The sequence below is a fragment of the Sapajus apella genome, unplaced genomic scaffold (assembly GCF_009761245.1).
Source record: "Sapajus apella isolate SASKATOON/1434 unplaced genomic scaffold, GSC_monkey_1.0 scaffold36, whole genome shotgun sequence".
Lineage (NCBI taxonomy): Eukaryota > Metazoa > Chordata > Mammalia > Primates > Cebidae > Sapajus > Sapajus apella.
In genome coordinates, this window is record NW_022436976.1 from 8,910,635 (window position 1) to 8,922,964 (window position 12,330).

General features: G+C 39.7%; 1 protein-coding gene across 1 annotated transcript in view; it reads right to left on the minus strand.

The window, feature by feature from the left end:
* Window positions 1–12,330, minus strand: part of AK5 (adenylate kinase 5) — a 298,444-nt gene that overhangs the window by 76,230 nt on the left and 209,884 nt on the right. Inside the window, exons 9-10 of the mRNA XM_032296561.1 lie at window positions 6,567–6,609; window positions 2,984–3,028 (exon numbers count right to left, since the gene is read on the minus strand). Coding sequence (XP_032152452.1) covers window positions 2,984–3,028; window positions 6,567–6,609 — 88 coding nt within the window. The remainder of the gene's footprint in view (window positions 1–2,983; window positions 3,029–6,566; window positions 6,610–12,330) is intronic.

Here is a 12,330-nt window from a genome sequence, read left to right on the forward strand (position 1 = left end):
TATTAAAACTCATCAAAACAGGTGGGCACAGTGGCTCATGCCTGTAATCCCAGCACTTTAGGAGGCCGAGGTGGGCAGATCAAAAGGTCAGGAGTTCGAAACCAGCCTGATCAACATGGTGAAATCCCGCCTCTACTAAAAATACAAAAACAAACAAAAAACCTCATCAAAACAGCTATGGATGTGTCTATGACATCTGGAATATTTTTATAAGGTTTAAATTGACTTACAATAAAGCAGTCCCAAAATACCATAAGCAGTCATTTTCCCTTATATCACAGTGGCTTTATACCTTCTACTGCCCAAGCTGAAATCTGCTTTTTTTGGTTTTTGTTTTTGTTTTTGAGATGGAGTCTCACTCTGTCACTAGGCTGGAGTGTAGTGGCATGATCTCAGCTCACTGCAACATCCACCTCCCAGGTTAAAGTGATTCTCCTGCCTCAGCCTCCCAAGTAGCTGGGACTACAGGTGCGTGCCACCATGCCCACCTAATTTTTGTATTTTTAGTAGAGATGGGGTTTCACCAGGTTGGACAGGATGGTCTCGATCTCTTGACCTCATGATCCACCTGCCTAGGCCTCCCAAACTGCTGGGATTACAGGTGTGAGCTACCACACCCAGCCTGAAATCTCTTTTACAAGAGTAGTGACTGATCAGTAAATTAAAATACAGGAGAGTTTGGTCAGATAGAAGAAAAATCTTTTGCTCAGTGCAGCAGTTCTTAGAGTGTGGTCTGTGGACCCTTGGAGGTCTTGAGCTTTGTCTAATTCCAAAGTTCTTATACTATGCTGTTTGACCTTCTGAAGGGCACAGGACTTAGTAATAGGTGTGAGGTCTTTAGTTATGCCTAGAGAGAGAGAAGTGGCATTTGACAATACCTTTCACAGTTCAACTGTGAGTGCTAAACAATTGATAAATCTGAAGTAATATTACTGCTAAAGACAGTAACAACCACCACAAAACATATTGTATTATTTTTAGAAGCTTCTTTGGACCACATTTTAAAAAACACAGACTTCCATGTGATAATAAAGGGGTCTTCCTGTCCTCAAACTCTAAGTTCTTCAGTTTTGGGACTCGGACTGGCTCTAGATTAATACCCTAACACCCTCTAAAGAACCCTGACTAATAGACTAATATAGGCTCCTACTTTGAATCCTAGCTGTCAAGTTTAAAGGGTCTCCCCTTTTTCTATCTTGACTTCTAATATAAAAATTGAATAGAAAATATAAGACACTCTGTATGGTCTGAATGCCAAGAAAATTGATTATTAAAATTTATGTGGAAAAGGTAATTTTAGTAATCTATAGCACAGCTGATTTCCCTTTGCAATTATGACATTGGGTTACTCTTCAATAAGAGATATAAGCAATATAGTTTTACTTTCTGAAAAAAAAGTAAATTAAAGTGTGGAAAGAGTTCATCCAGTTCCCAAGGTTAAGGTCAACTAGAGGTAAACAGATGGCAAATGGACCTAAGGTAGGTCTCAAGAATTCCCATTGCTTGACACATACAGCTCTCTTTGCCTCCTCTCACCTCCCATTCATCCTTTCACTAGCCCCATCTCTCTTTTGATCTCTCTGCTTAAATGTTACATTCTTAGAGAAGGCTTCCCTGGTCACCCTCTAAAGTAATCACCTAATTTTACTCCAAATACTTGACCCAGGTTGTTCCCTATTTCAGCTCTTTGGTTCCTTGCTAATACTTTTCAAGGTTAATGACATATTAATTATTCTCTTCATCTAAGATGGCAGCTCTGTGAATCCCCACTGCCCAGCACGGGTCCAGTAGTCAATAAGCATGTGTCAGATGGCTGAATGTGTGAGACAGTCTGCATCCAGGTTAACAACCAATACAACTGAGTGGGGGAGAAGGGAGAACCCCAGAGTGAGGAACTGCAGGCAGAGACCCTGGTCCCCTCCCTGCTCCAGTTAATAGAATGAATGTGATCAAACCCCTTAACTTCTCTGGGCCTCAGTTTCCTCATCTGACAATGAGGGAGCTTTATTCAGAGATTTCCAAGGAATCACACTGATTTTAACTTGCAGGAATCTAGGTTTATCTGATTATATTTCTGTGGTGTTGACAACTATTCTTTTCCCATTCAGTGAGGAGTTGTGGACCTTTTCATTATTTCTGAGTATAAATAGACATTTTCTGGAAAATGTACAGGTAGGTGTACTCATTTTTTGAGATCCTTGAATGATTAGAGGAAAAAGTACTAAGTTTTGAAAGGACAATATTTGTCCTTTTTTTGTACATTTTTAACTACTGTACAACTAGTTCCCTTTATTTCCATGAGGAAAACTGGAAATCTGGCTCTCACACACTCATTAGCTTCATAATCTTAGACAAGTTCCTTAGCCTTGCGGAGTCTCGGTTTTCCTGTCTATGTAATGGATACGTAACATGAATAGACTAGCTAATGGAATTGTATAAGGATTAAATGAGATAACCTGGGGCATAGTGGGTGCTCAGAAAATGTTGGTAAACCTCAAACGCATTTTCTCCCACAATTAATCCATCAGTAAGTTTCACTGTACTAGAGCAAGGAGCAAATTGGACAGTTTTTACTGTTTGCTATGTAGAATACAGGGTCTAGCTATTGAGGTATATTTGAACATGTGGCAATTGATGCGTTCAGCTTAGGAATGAGGGGTCAGTGTTCAAACAGAAAAGATGTGTGTTAGATTTTTAACACATGACAATCTCTTACCCCTTTAATGCACTTTGTTATTGTAGAGCTAAGCTCGAAAGTTTGACATTCCATCAAGTCCTATTTTTTCTATGCTGAAAAGATGCAAATCCCAAAGCAATATAAAACTGCATATGTGAAAGCAATAACCTGGAAAACTTGGGAGTATTTTTTGACCAAAAAGGAGAAAAGACTTCAAAACAGGGTGAGAAATAAAGAGTCTTTTTCATTACCAAATTCTTATTATTAGTAATTGTATTGTTAGAAAATGCAAGGGCTATTACTCACCAATCATGAAAATAATTTTACATTTTCTCAAATCTTCCATGAAACCTTTAAAATAAGAATAACTTAAGTTACTGGCAAGAAAAATGGTATTGAAGTCCTGGTTTTACTCATGTTATATGAAAACCCAAACCTTGTAGTTATATTTGATAAAAATCTTGAAGTTGAATAAATGTGTGTATAGGCTACAATTAGTAGGCATCAATGAGACCATTTCAGTCTTTTTTTGTTTGTTTGTTTTTTGAGACAGTCTCACTCTGTTGTCCAGGCTAGAGTGTAGTGGTTCGATCTTGGCTCATGGAAACCTCTGCCTCCTGAGTTCAAGCCATTCTCCTGTCTCAGGGTCCCAAATAGCTGGGATTACAGGCATGCCACCAGCTACTTTTTGTATTTTTAGTAGAGAGGGGCCAGGCTGGTCTTGAACTCCTGGCCTCAAGTGATCCGCCTGCCTCGGCCTTCCAAAATGCTGGGATTGCAGGTATGAGCCACAACACTCTGCCCATTTCAGTCTTATCCCCCAACCCAGGTAATACATTTTTATTTTAACATACATGATCAACTTTTGCTGGCAAAAATTTATGTCATTAAATAGCATGAATCACAAAGAAAGCTATTTTTTAAAATTACTTTTAAATCATCCTACGTCTCTCACTTTGGTGTTATTTCACATTTAAAACATTTGCTAAGCTTCCTTTTAATGAAGATGCTCAAAACACAAGTAGAGCATATGGAAAATGATATTTTAAAAAATAGTTTCTGCTTAGAGCAAATAATGCTATTTTCTATTTAAGGTAGTAATATAAAATTTCCTTTTAAAATATATGTATTTGAGTAACAACGCTTCACATTTTCTGTAGATAACTACTTTTGAAAGTCAGATCATTATTCTGACAGGAAACATTTTTTAGTGAAATTGGGGTAGTTCATTTATATGCACAATACCACATTTTGTAGGAATTCATAATTAGCTGAGTGAAAGCCCCAACTCTACCAGAGAAAGAGAGAGAATGGGGCATAATGCAGTGGGTTGGGGACAAAGAGAGGAGAAAGAGCTGGAAATAGAGGAAAGAAGTAAGTTTGGGGTTGTTGAAACCATATGGTTTTCATAACAAAAAACAAACAAAAAAAGAATTTTTAAATCAAATCCAGTCTCTCTACAGAATAGCCCATGGTGACAGGAAACATCTTACATTGCTTGGGGTTTTCTATTAAAGGCAGATACATTCATGTTTCCAACATGTGAGACCAGATGGTCATCTCAGGCTAGCCTGTGAGTTTACGTTTATGAAGCTGAGGAACTCTGAATCTATTTGCAATCCAGGAAAACGGCCATGGTTATTAGTGTTTTTTTTTGGTATGATTGTATCCTGTCTCAGTTTTAAAAAATATAACTATTTTAAAATTAATGATGGCACACAAAATTCATCTAATGTAGTCATTACAAATTAAGTATACAGTTTTTAATGACATGGGAACATTTTTGTTTGGTTTTTGAGATGGAGTCTTGCTCTGTCGCCAGGCTAGAGTGCAGTGGTACGATCTCGATTCACTGCAACCTTTGCCTCCTGGGTTCAAATGATTCTCCTGCCTCAACCTCCTGAGTAGCTGGGACTACAGGTGTGCACCACCACACCCAGCTAATTTTTGTATTTTCAGTAGAGACGGGGTTTCACCATGTTGGCCAGGATGGTCTTGATCTCTTGACCTTGTGATCTGCCCGCCTCAGGCTCCCAAAGTGCTGGGATTACAGGTGTGAGCCACCACGCCCAGCTGGGACATATTTATGTTGTGATATATACAAAATATTTGGAGATACTTATATATACACATGTATTCTCAACCATGTAAAAATAGATATATAGGGCCGGGCGCAGTGGCTCAAGCCTGTAATCCCAGCACTTTGGGAGGCCAGGGCGGGCGGATCACAGGTCAAGAGATCGAGACCATCCTGGCCAACATGGTAAAACCCTGTCTCTACTAAAAATACAAAAATTAGCTGGGCGTGGTGGCATGCGCCTGTAGTCCCAGCTGCTTGGGAGGCTGAGGCAGGAGAATTGCTTGAACCTGGGAGGCAGAAGTTGCAGTGAGCCGAGATTGCACCACCGCACTCCAGCCTGGTGCCTGGTGAAAGAGTAAGACTCTGCCTCAAAAAAAAAAAAAAAAAAAAGATATATAGGCAATGCATTGGAATGAAATGTACTAAAATGTTAACCATGATAATTTATAAGTCATAAGGTTTTAAATGGCTCTTATTTTATACCTTAAAAAATTTCTACAAGTGAGTATGTGTTAATTTTATAACCAGAAAAAAAGGGAATATTTATTAGGCAATCAGTCATCCCCTATCCAGTTGAGACCAAGTTGATTGTTTGCACCTCGCTAAGTGACAGCTAAGTTATGGCTCATATTTTTATACCTCTCCCCATGGATCACCATGATGTCATTTGGTGACTGTGATTTTCACATACTGCTCTTGCCATTATCATCAAATAACACTTTACCTACCACCTTGCGCTCATGGATCTTTGCAGGATTAGATCTGGGGTGATTTAAAAAGCCAAATCACTTATTTGTATGTGTTTAGGATCAATACTATAAACATATTTCTATGACCCATATAATAACAGTGTAGAAATATTAGAAGGTATTTTTACTTAGGACAATTATGAACCTTATCTTTTTTGGATAGTCCCAAATTCACACAATCATATCTATTTTAAGTTACATGCATGGATAGTTATGGGTGGATTTTTTACTTTTTGCAAGACTTTTTTTTTTCTTTGAGATGGAGTCTCACCCTGTCGCCCAGGCTGGAGTGCAATGATAGAATCTCGGCTCACTGCAACCTCATAGTCCTAGGTTCAAGCAATTCTCCTGCCTTGGCCTCCCAAGCAGCTGGGATTACAAGTGTGTGCCGCCATCCCTGTCTAAATTTTTTTTGTATTTTTAGTAGAGACAGGGTTTTACCCTATTGGCCAGGCTGATCTTGAATTCCTGACCTCAGGTGATCCACCCACCTTAACTTCCCAAAGTGCTGGGATTATAGGCATAAGCCACTGCTCCTGGCCATTTGCTAAACTTATAATATGACAAAAATTACAAAGCACGATAATCCTGGTGTAGGGTAGGTTTGTTCCCAAAGGTACACTGCGGAATAGTAACTACCATGCAGGAAAAAGCATTTTGTGGTTCAATTATGTTTAAAGAATGTTGAATTAAAGTTTGACAACTCTTTACTGCAGGACTTGTGTGAGAGTTTTGGATGCTATTATATACTTGAGTCTTCCAGTGGGGACCTGATGTTAAGCATGTTTCAAAGATATTTGAAGACAGCATCCTCTTTTCGCTGAGCCTCTCAGGAGTCATGTTCTCTGGGCAGTTGGGAAATGCATCTCTTAGTAATGCACCCCTTTGGTTCTTTACATGGATAGAGGCAGACCCAAAGAGTTCTACTCTTAGTCACGCTCCCTGTCTAAGGGAAAAGTACATGCTGCAATATTTTATCTTTTGGTTGGTGTTTAATTAAAAAGGAATGGTCAAAGCTACTAAAATGACAACTTTGATGTGATCAATAAGGAAAACTCACCTCCCATAGTGTCCTCTCCAAATACATTTAACTGGTCATCACCCTGTTAAAGAAAAATCACAATATTAGATAATAGTAACAGCAGGTATTGTGCTAAACTCCTTAGCAACACGGCATATTTGAACTTCTAAACAAATGTAAGAGGGAGGCATTTCCAAGCAATTTTATGAGGGACAACATTTTACAGATGAAGACACTGAGAATTTTAGAAGTTAACTTGCCAAAGGTGACAGAGTAATGAGGGACAGAGCTCAGATTTAAGCCTGGATCATCTGTCCCAAGTCCATGCCCTCTTCTTCATGAGTACAGTATCTCACCTGTTTTTTTTTTTAAGTGCAAAAGCTATCTGTGGACAGGAAAGCTGACTTCAAGAAGACAAAATCCATCGGTATCAGAAGCTTACTGGTAGGTATGCTCACAGTTCTTTTATGAGCAACTCCAAATTTTAAAGCTGGGTTTGGCAACCATTTTCTGTAAAGGGCCAGAGAGTAACTATTTTCATCATTGTGAGCCACGTGGCCCCTGTAGCAACTACTATTTTTTTTGAAAGAGTCTCGCCCTGTTGCCCAGGCTGGAGTGCAGTGGTGCAATCTTGGCTCACTGCAACCTCCACCTCCTCGGTTCAAGTGATTTGGGCCTCCATCTTCCTAGTAGCTGTGATTACAGGCATGTGCCATGGTGCTAGGTGAATTTTTGCATTTTTAGTGGAGGCGGGGTTTCACCATGTTGGCCAGGCAAGGGATCTGCCTACCTTGGCTGGGATTACAGGTGTGAGTCACCATGCCCAGCCCCTACGGGGCAACTATGTAATCATAATTTGCCAATTCCTGAACCAAAGCATGAAATAAAGGAAGTTGGAGTGATCAGCTTTTATTGATGCCTACTACCTTTAAATTTTTCATTTTATGTTTTAATCAAACAGATGCTCTATTCCTTATGGAGTAGCCCATGGTGGTTGGAAAAGAAAATTCAGAAAAAAATGTATAAAAAGGTACTAGGTGAGAACTTTCACTCTCAACTACATCTTCATCTGTATCATTTCTCCACTGTCACCCCTTAAAGGTAATCACTTATAGAGAGTTTCTTGAGGTACATAAAAATGACTTCTAGATATCCAGGGATACATGTGAACATAAATAGATATTATGATCTCCATTTCTCACATAAAAGCATTATACTTTTATTATACATACATATATGTTTATGATATAATACTATTCCATAATACATTGCTCCTCTACTGTCTTTTTCTCTGATCAATGTATCCTGGAGAAATTTCCAAATAAGTACAGAATGTGTTCAGTACCAAGTATCATCAGTTGCACAATATTCTGTTGTATGTATGGTACCATAGTTGTTTTTGTTTAATTAGTTCTTTATTGATGGATCAGTGAGTTGTTTCCAGCCTTGGACTTTTGTTTGGAAAAAGTGGCACAGTGAAGAAATTTGCATAAATATCATTTCATATTGCAGGCTAAGTTTCGAGGGAGCGGACTACATGGCCAAAGAGTAAATGTATTTATAATTTTGATAGAATTTTGCCAAACTGCTCCCCATAGAGGTTGTCCCATTTTGCAGGGACAGCTTCTGGCTGGTGCTTTACACCAGTCTCTTGCCTCTAATTCCCTTTGATGCCTGAGTCAGTTAAATGAGGTTGTCTGGTTGTATTAACACTCCCTTGAGGTAAACTGCCCTCAAAACGCTTTGTTTAAAGACAGAGTCTTGCCATCCTGTTTAGAATATATGCCTTCAGGGAAATTTTACTGCTCTTCTTAGATTTGCCTGTGCATCCAGAGCTATTCCAGGTAGAGAAGAGCTTTGAATGGAGTGATCATTCAGGGACATATTTACATTAATGAATTTTCTTCTGTGAATAGAAAAAAACATCGATTATTCCTCAACAAGCCTCTCCACCCTTCCTTTGTTGAAATAATTGCATTCCAGAGCTTAGGGTATGGAGATCAGCTAATCCAATCCTGCCACACACTTTCCCATTTTACAGATGAGGAAACTGATGTTCAGAGAGTTCATGTGAGGGGTCCATGGCCATGCCATCATGTCCTTAGTGAGGTCAGGATGGGATGAGAACCACTTCTTTTACCACTTTACCTGTCTCCTATGGATTTGGTCTCATCAGTGTAGGGGCGTCCCTTCCCCTCTGCTCTCCTGGCCAGGCACCTATCCACCAAACTGCAGTCTGGCTCCGTGCCACAAGCTGGGATGAATCCACAGCACCACAGCTGGTGCAGGCTGGGCTCCAGAGCTCACTGTGGTCTCAGGCTGAAGTTAGGATGGAGCCAGGACCACATCTTTGCTTAGCTCTTACCCCTGCCCTATACTACCTCTCCTCAGAGAGCTCCCTAATAATGCACTTGCATGAAAATTCTCATCTCAGGCTCTGCTTTGAGGGGAAAAACATCAATTACTCCTCAAGACAGGGACCTTGAGGAGTTCCCAAATTCTCAGGGAATTCTGGATTCAAGACAGGGACCTATTTGAAGCAATTAATAAGTCTGCTTAAGGTGCAGCTGCATAGAGGAGGCTCAAGAGAGTTTCCTGGAAAAGGATTGTTTAATCTAAATTTGCCTATTGTTTGTCAAACAGCTATTGAGTATATCTGGGTAATGTGGACAGGAAATCACTGAATCCTCTCCCTCAATTTTTAATATTATTATTAGATTATCAGACTTACATGCACCTTATAGGCTAAGCTGTATTAGATCTTTCTTGTACGTGACTATCATGTCTGGGGAGTTTGACTGTGGTTACTCTGAATTCCTAACACAGTACCTCCCACTATAAAAGGGCCCATCTGACCTCTGCCAGGCTTCTTGAGTCTGACCTATTTGCATCCATAGCTCTTATTCACAGCCTTCTATTACACTTGCTCAAATGCCTCACATAAGCCCCATCTTTATTTTCATTAATTCATCAATAGTGAACAGGCTGCTGGGACGTGGATGCACCTGTCATCAGCTCTCACCAGGGATGTGGTACATGGACATGAAAGCCCAGGTGACTGGGATGTTTGATTGGAGGGTGTCATTTTCCAGGGACTCTCAATAAGTCTCATGGTTCCAATGTGAATATTTTGTAAATAAAATTAATCTGGCATCATACACACACACTAGGAGTGAATGGGAAACACTTCTGGTTTTGGTGAAAAAGATTGACCAAACAGTCTCTACAAGCACTAAATCTTGTTACTTTTTGAATGTTGGGGGTGTTCTGAATGAAAGGCATTAATTTCAGAATGTCCCTTGGACAAGGCGCCAAAGTTTGTAGCCTTATTCAGGAGACATCTGATAAGCTGTTTGTACCAAGCTGCCTTGGAGATCCTCTTCAATGAGGCATCACTTGAGAAGACTCAACCCATTAGCCACCAATCTGAGTGCCTGAGGGTGGCTCTTTGTGTTCCAGCCTTTTTCTGCATTAAGGCTCCATCTAGTCCATCCTTTGTCACCTTAATGAAGTTAGGCTTTGTGTGTACAATGGGACACAGGTGACTTTTCATAGTATTAAACTAGGTTTTGGGGTACATGAAGTGGGATACTGAATCTTCTGAACTGACAAGGAGAGAGAATATGAATATAGTCGCAGATTTGATGTAAGTGCCCTTTATGACTTGGAAGCATGAGGCCCAGGCACAGCCTACAATGCTGTGATTAACATTGTGAAGGTGGGAGAAGCTGCAGCAAAGCCACTAACACCAAAAGACAATTTCAGGTGCTACATCATTTTGACGCTATAGATTGGGTTAATATGTCGGTAACTGATGAGGAGAAATCTAGAATTCTATTGAAGGGACACGTTTAAAACCTCAAAATGGGATTAGAGGCTATGGGAAACTAAAGATTTGGATTACAGACTTGCTTTGGTCTCTATCCCTCATCTTCCACTCAACTAAGACTCAGGAGAGCAAAAGGAGTCTACATTCAACTATATTTCCCTGTGTAGATGTGTATACAAAAAACCTCCTTTGGCAAGGCTAGGTTCTGGTACTATCACTTGTGGGAAGAGTGTCTAACTGGGGGTGTGTATGTGCTTTCCTTTAGGATCAGGGTGCCTACCGTCACTACCTTATGATATGCATGGCCAGTCATTCCCACTTCCTTGAATTATTGAATTCTAAATGAAGGAGATCAAAATAGAACAACTTAGTCTCACAGGTGGGTTCACCAATCTTAAGAAACTATCTTCTTCACCTGGCTTTGATTATAGCATAGTGACTGCTCCTGGTAACAGAACCAATTTCATGTGGCATTGCCACAAGCAGATTATATTTGTCTGCTTTTATGCAGCTGATAAAGACATACCCGAGATTGGGCAATTTACAAAGGAAAGAGGCTTAAAGGAGAACTCACAGTTCCACGTGGCTGGGGAAGCCTTACAATTATGGTGGAAGTGAAGGAGGAGCAAGTCACATCTTATGTGGATGGCAGCAGGCAAAGAGAGAGCTTGTGCAGATAATAAGACACACACACACACACACACACACACACACACACACACACACACACAATAAAAAGAGCAATCAAAAAGGGATCAGGCTATTTGACCATCCTTTTACCTGAAAATGAATTTTTTTTGTGCTTTTACCTGTTTTTTTTAAACAGCAAAACACTTTACACATTAAACAATTTTACAAAATGATGACTGGAACTATTATTTCAGCAGTACTTAGTGTTTTCAGCATGTGCAATTTCATCTGATCTCAGAAAAAAACTAGGAGGTAGGCAAGTTTGATGTTCCCCATTTTTCAGATGAGGAAACTGAAGCTCAGAAAGCTTATGCAACTTGTGCAGGATGCCCCAGTGGGTCAGGCTTCCTGATTCCCAAGCCCATGTTCTGCCTTCCTCCTGCTGACCTGGATGGAATGAGATGACACATCCATGTATCAAGTGCAGAATGACAGGTAAGCGGCGGGGCATTGCCAGAAATGCTCCTGGTGTCACATGAATAGAGACGAAGATGGATTCATTTGCTAAAAGTGGAGCTGAACCTGGATCATACTTAACCAATGATCTGAAAATAAATTTTACAGGTTTTACTGGTAAACTGTGAATGGAGTTTTGAAATCCCTTGGAACTTCAGCAGGAGAATATTGAAAAATAAAAACATAACTATATTTCATCAGCAGGGAGAAAGGAGACTGGTCCTTGAGAAATATTGAGTGGTTACAGTTCTTTTCTAAAGCATGTTTTCACTTAAAGTAACAGGCAATTTGAAAGAAAAAAAGTATGGGAAATGGTATGCAATTTAGTTACACCCCAGGATTTATTCTGCAAGTCCCATTTCTCATTCACTGAAGTCTACACAATTAGAGGTCTGCTTGCTGTAAAGTACTTGTATAATTGCGTAAACAGGGTTGAAAAAAATGTAGTGGATGCTAGGCTAACCTTTTTCCAGTTCTATTGAATTGCAGGTTCTCTATATAAACTGCTTTAATGGATCTAGTTCTCTAGGAGAAATGGTATTTTTCTCCTCTTATGTATAAAGTGCAATACTGGTATCTCTAATAAGAAATTTTAAAGAAAAAAATTTTCTTACTGTTTTTCTATAAGTTCCTGTTTTTACCATCTCAAATTTGTGTTCAACTCAACTCTCTGCTAGAAGATTATGAAACACTTTGATCTTGTCTTCAGATGCCAAATGTGGCACCAATGTTAAGAAGAACTGTGTTAGGCTGGTGGTTTCAAGGAAGGAGCAAAGTTCCCATTTTAATTTCATGTAAAGTTAATGTTGACCCTAAAGTCACATCTGA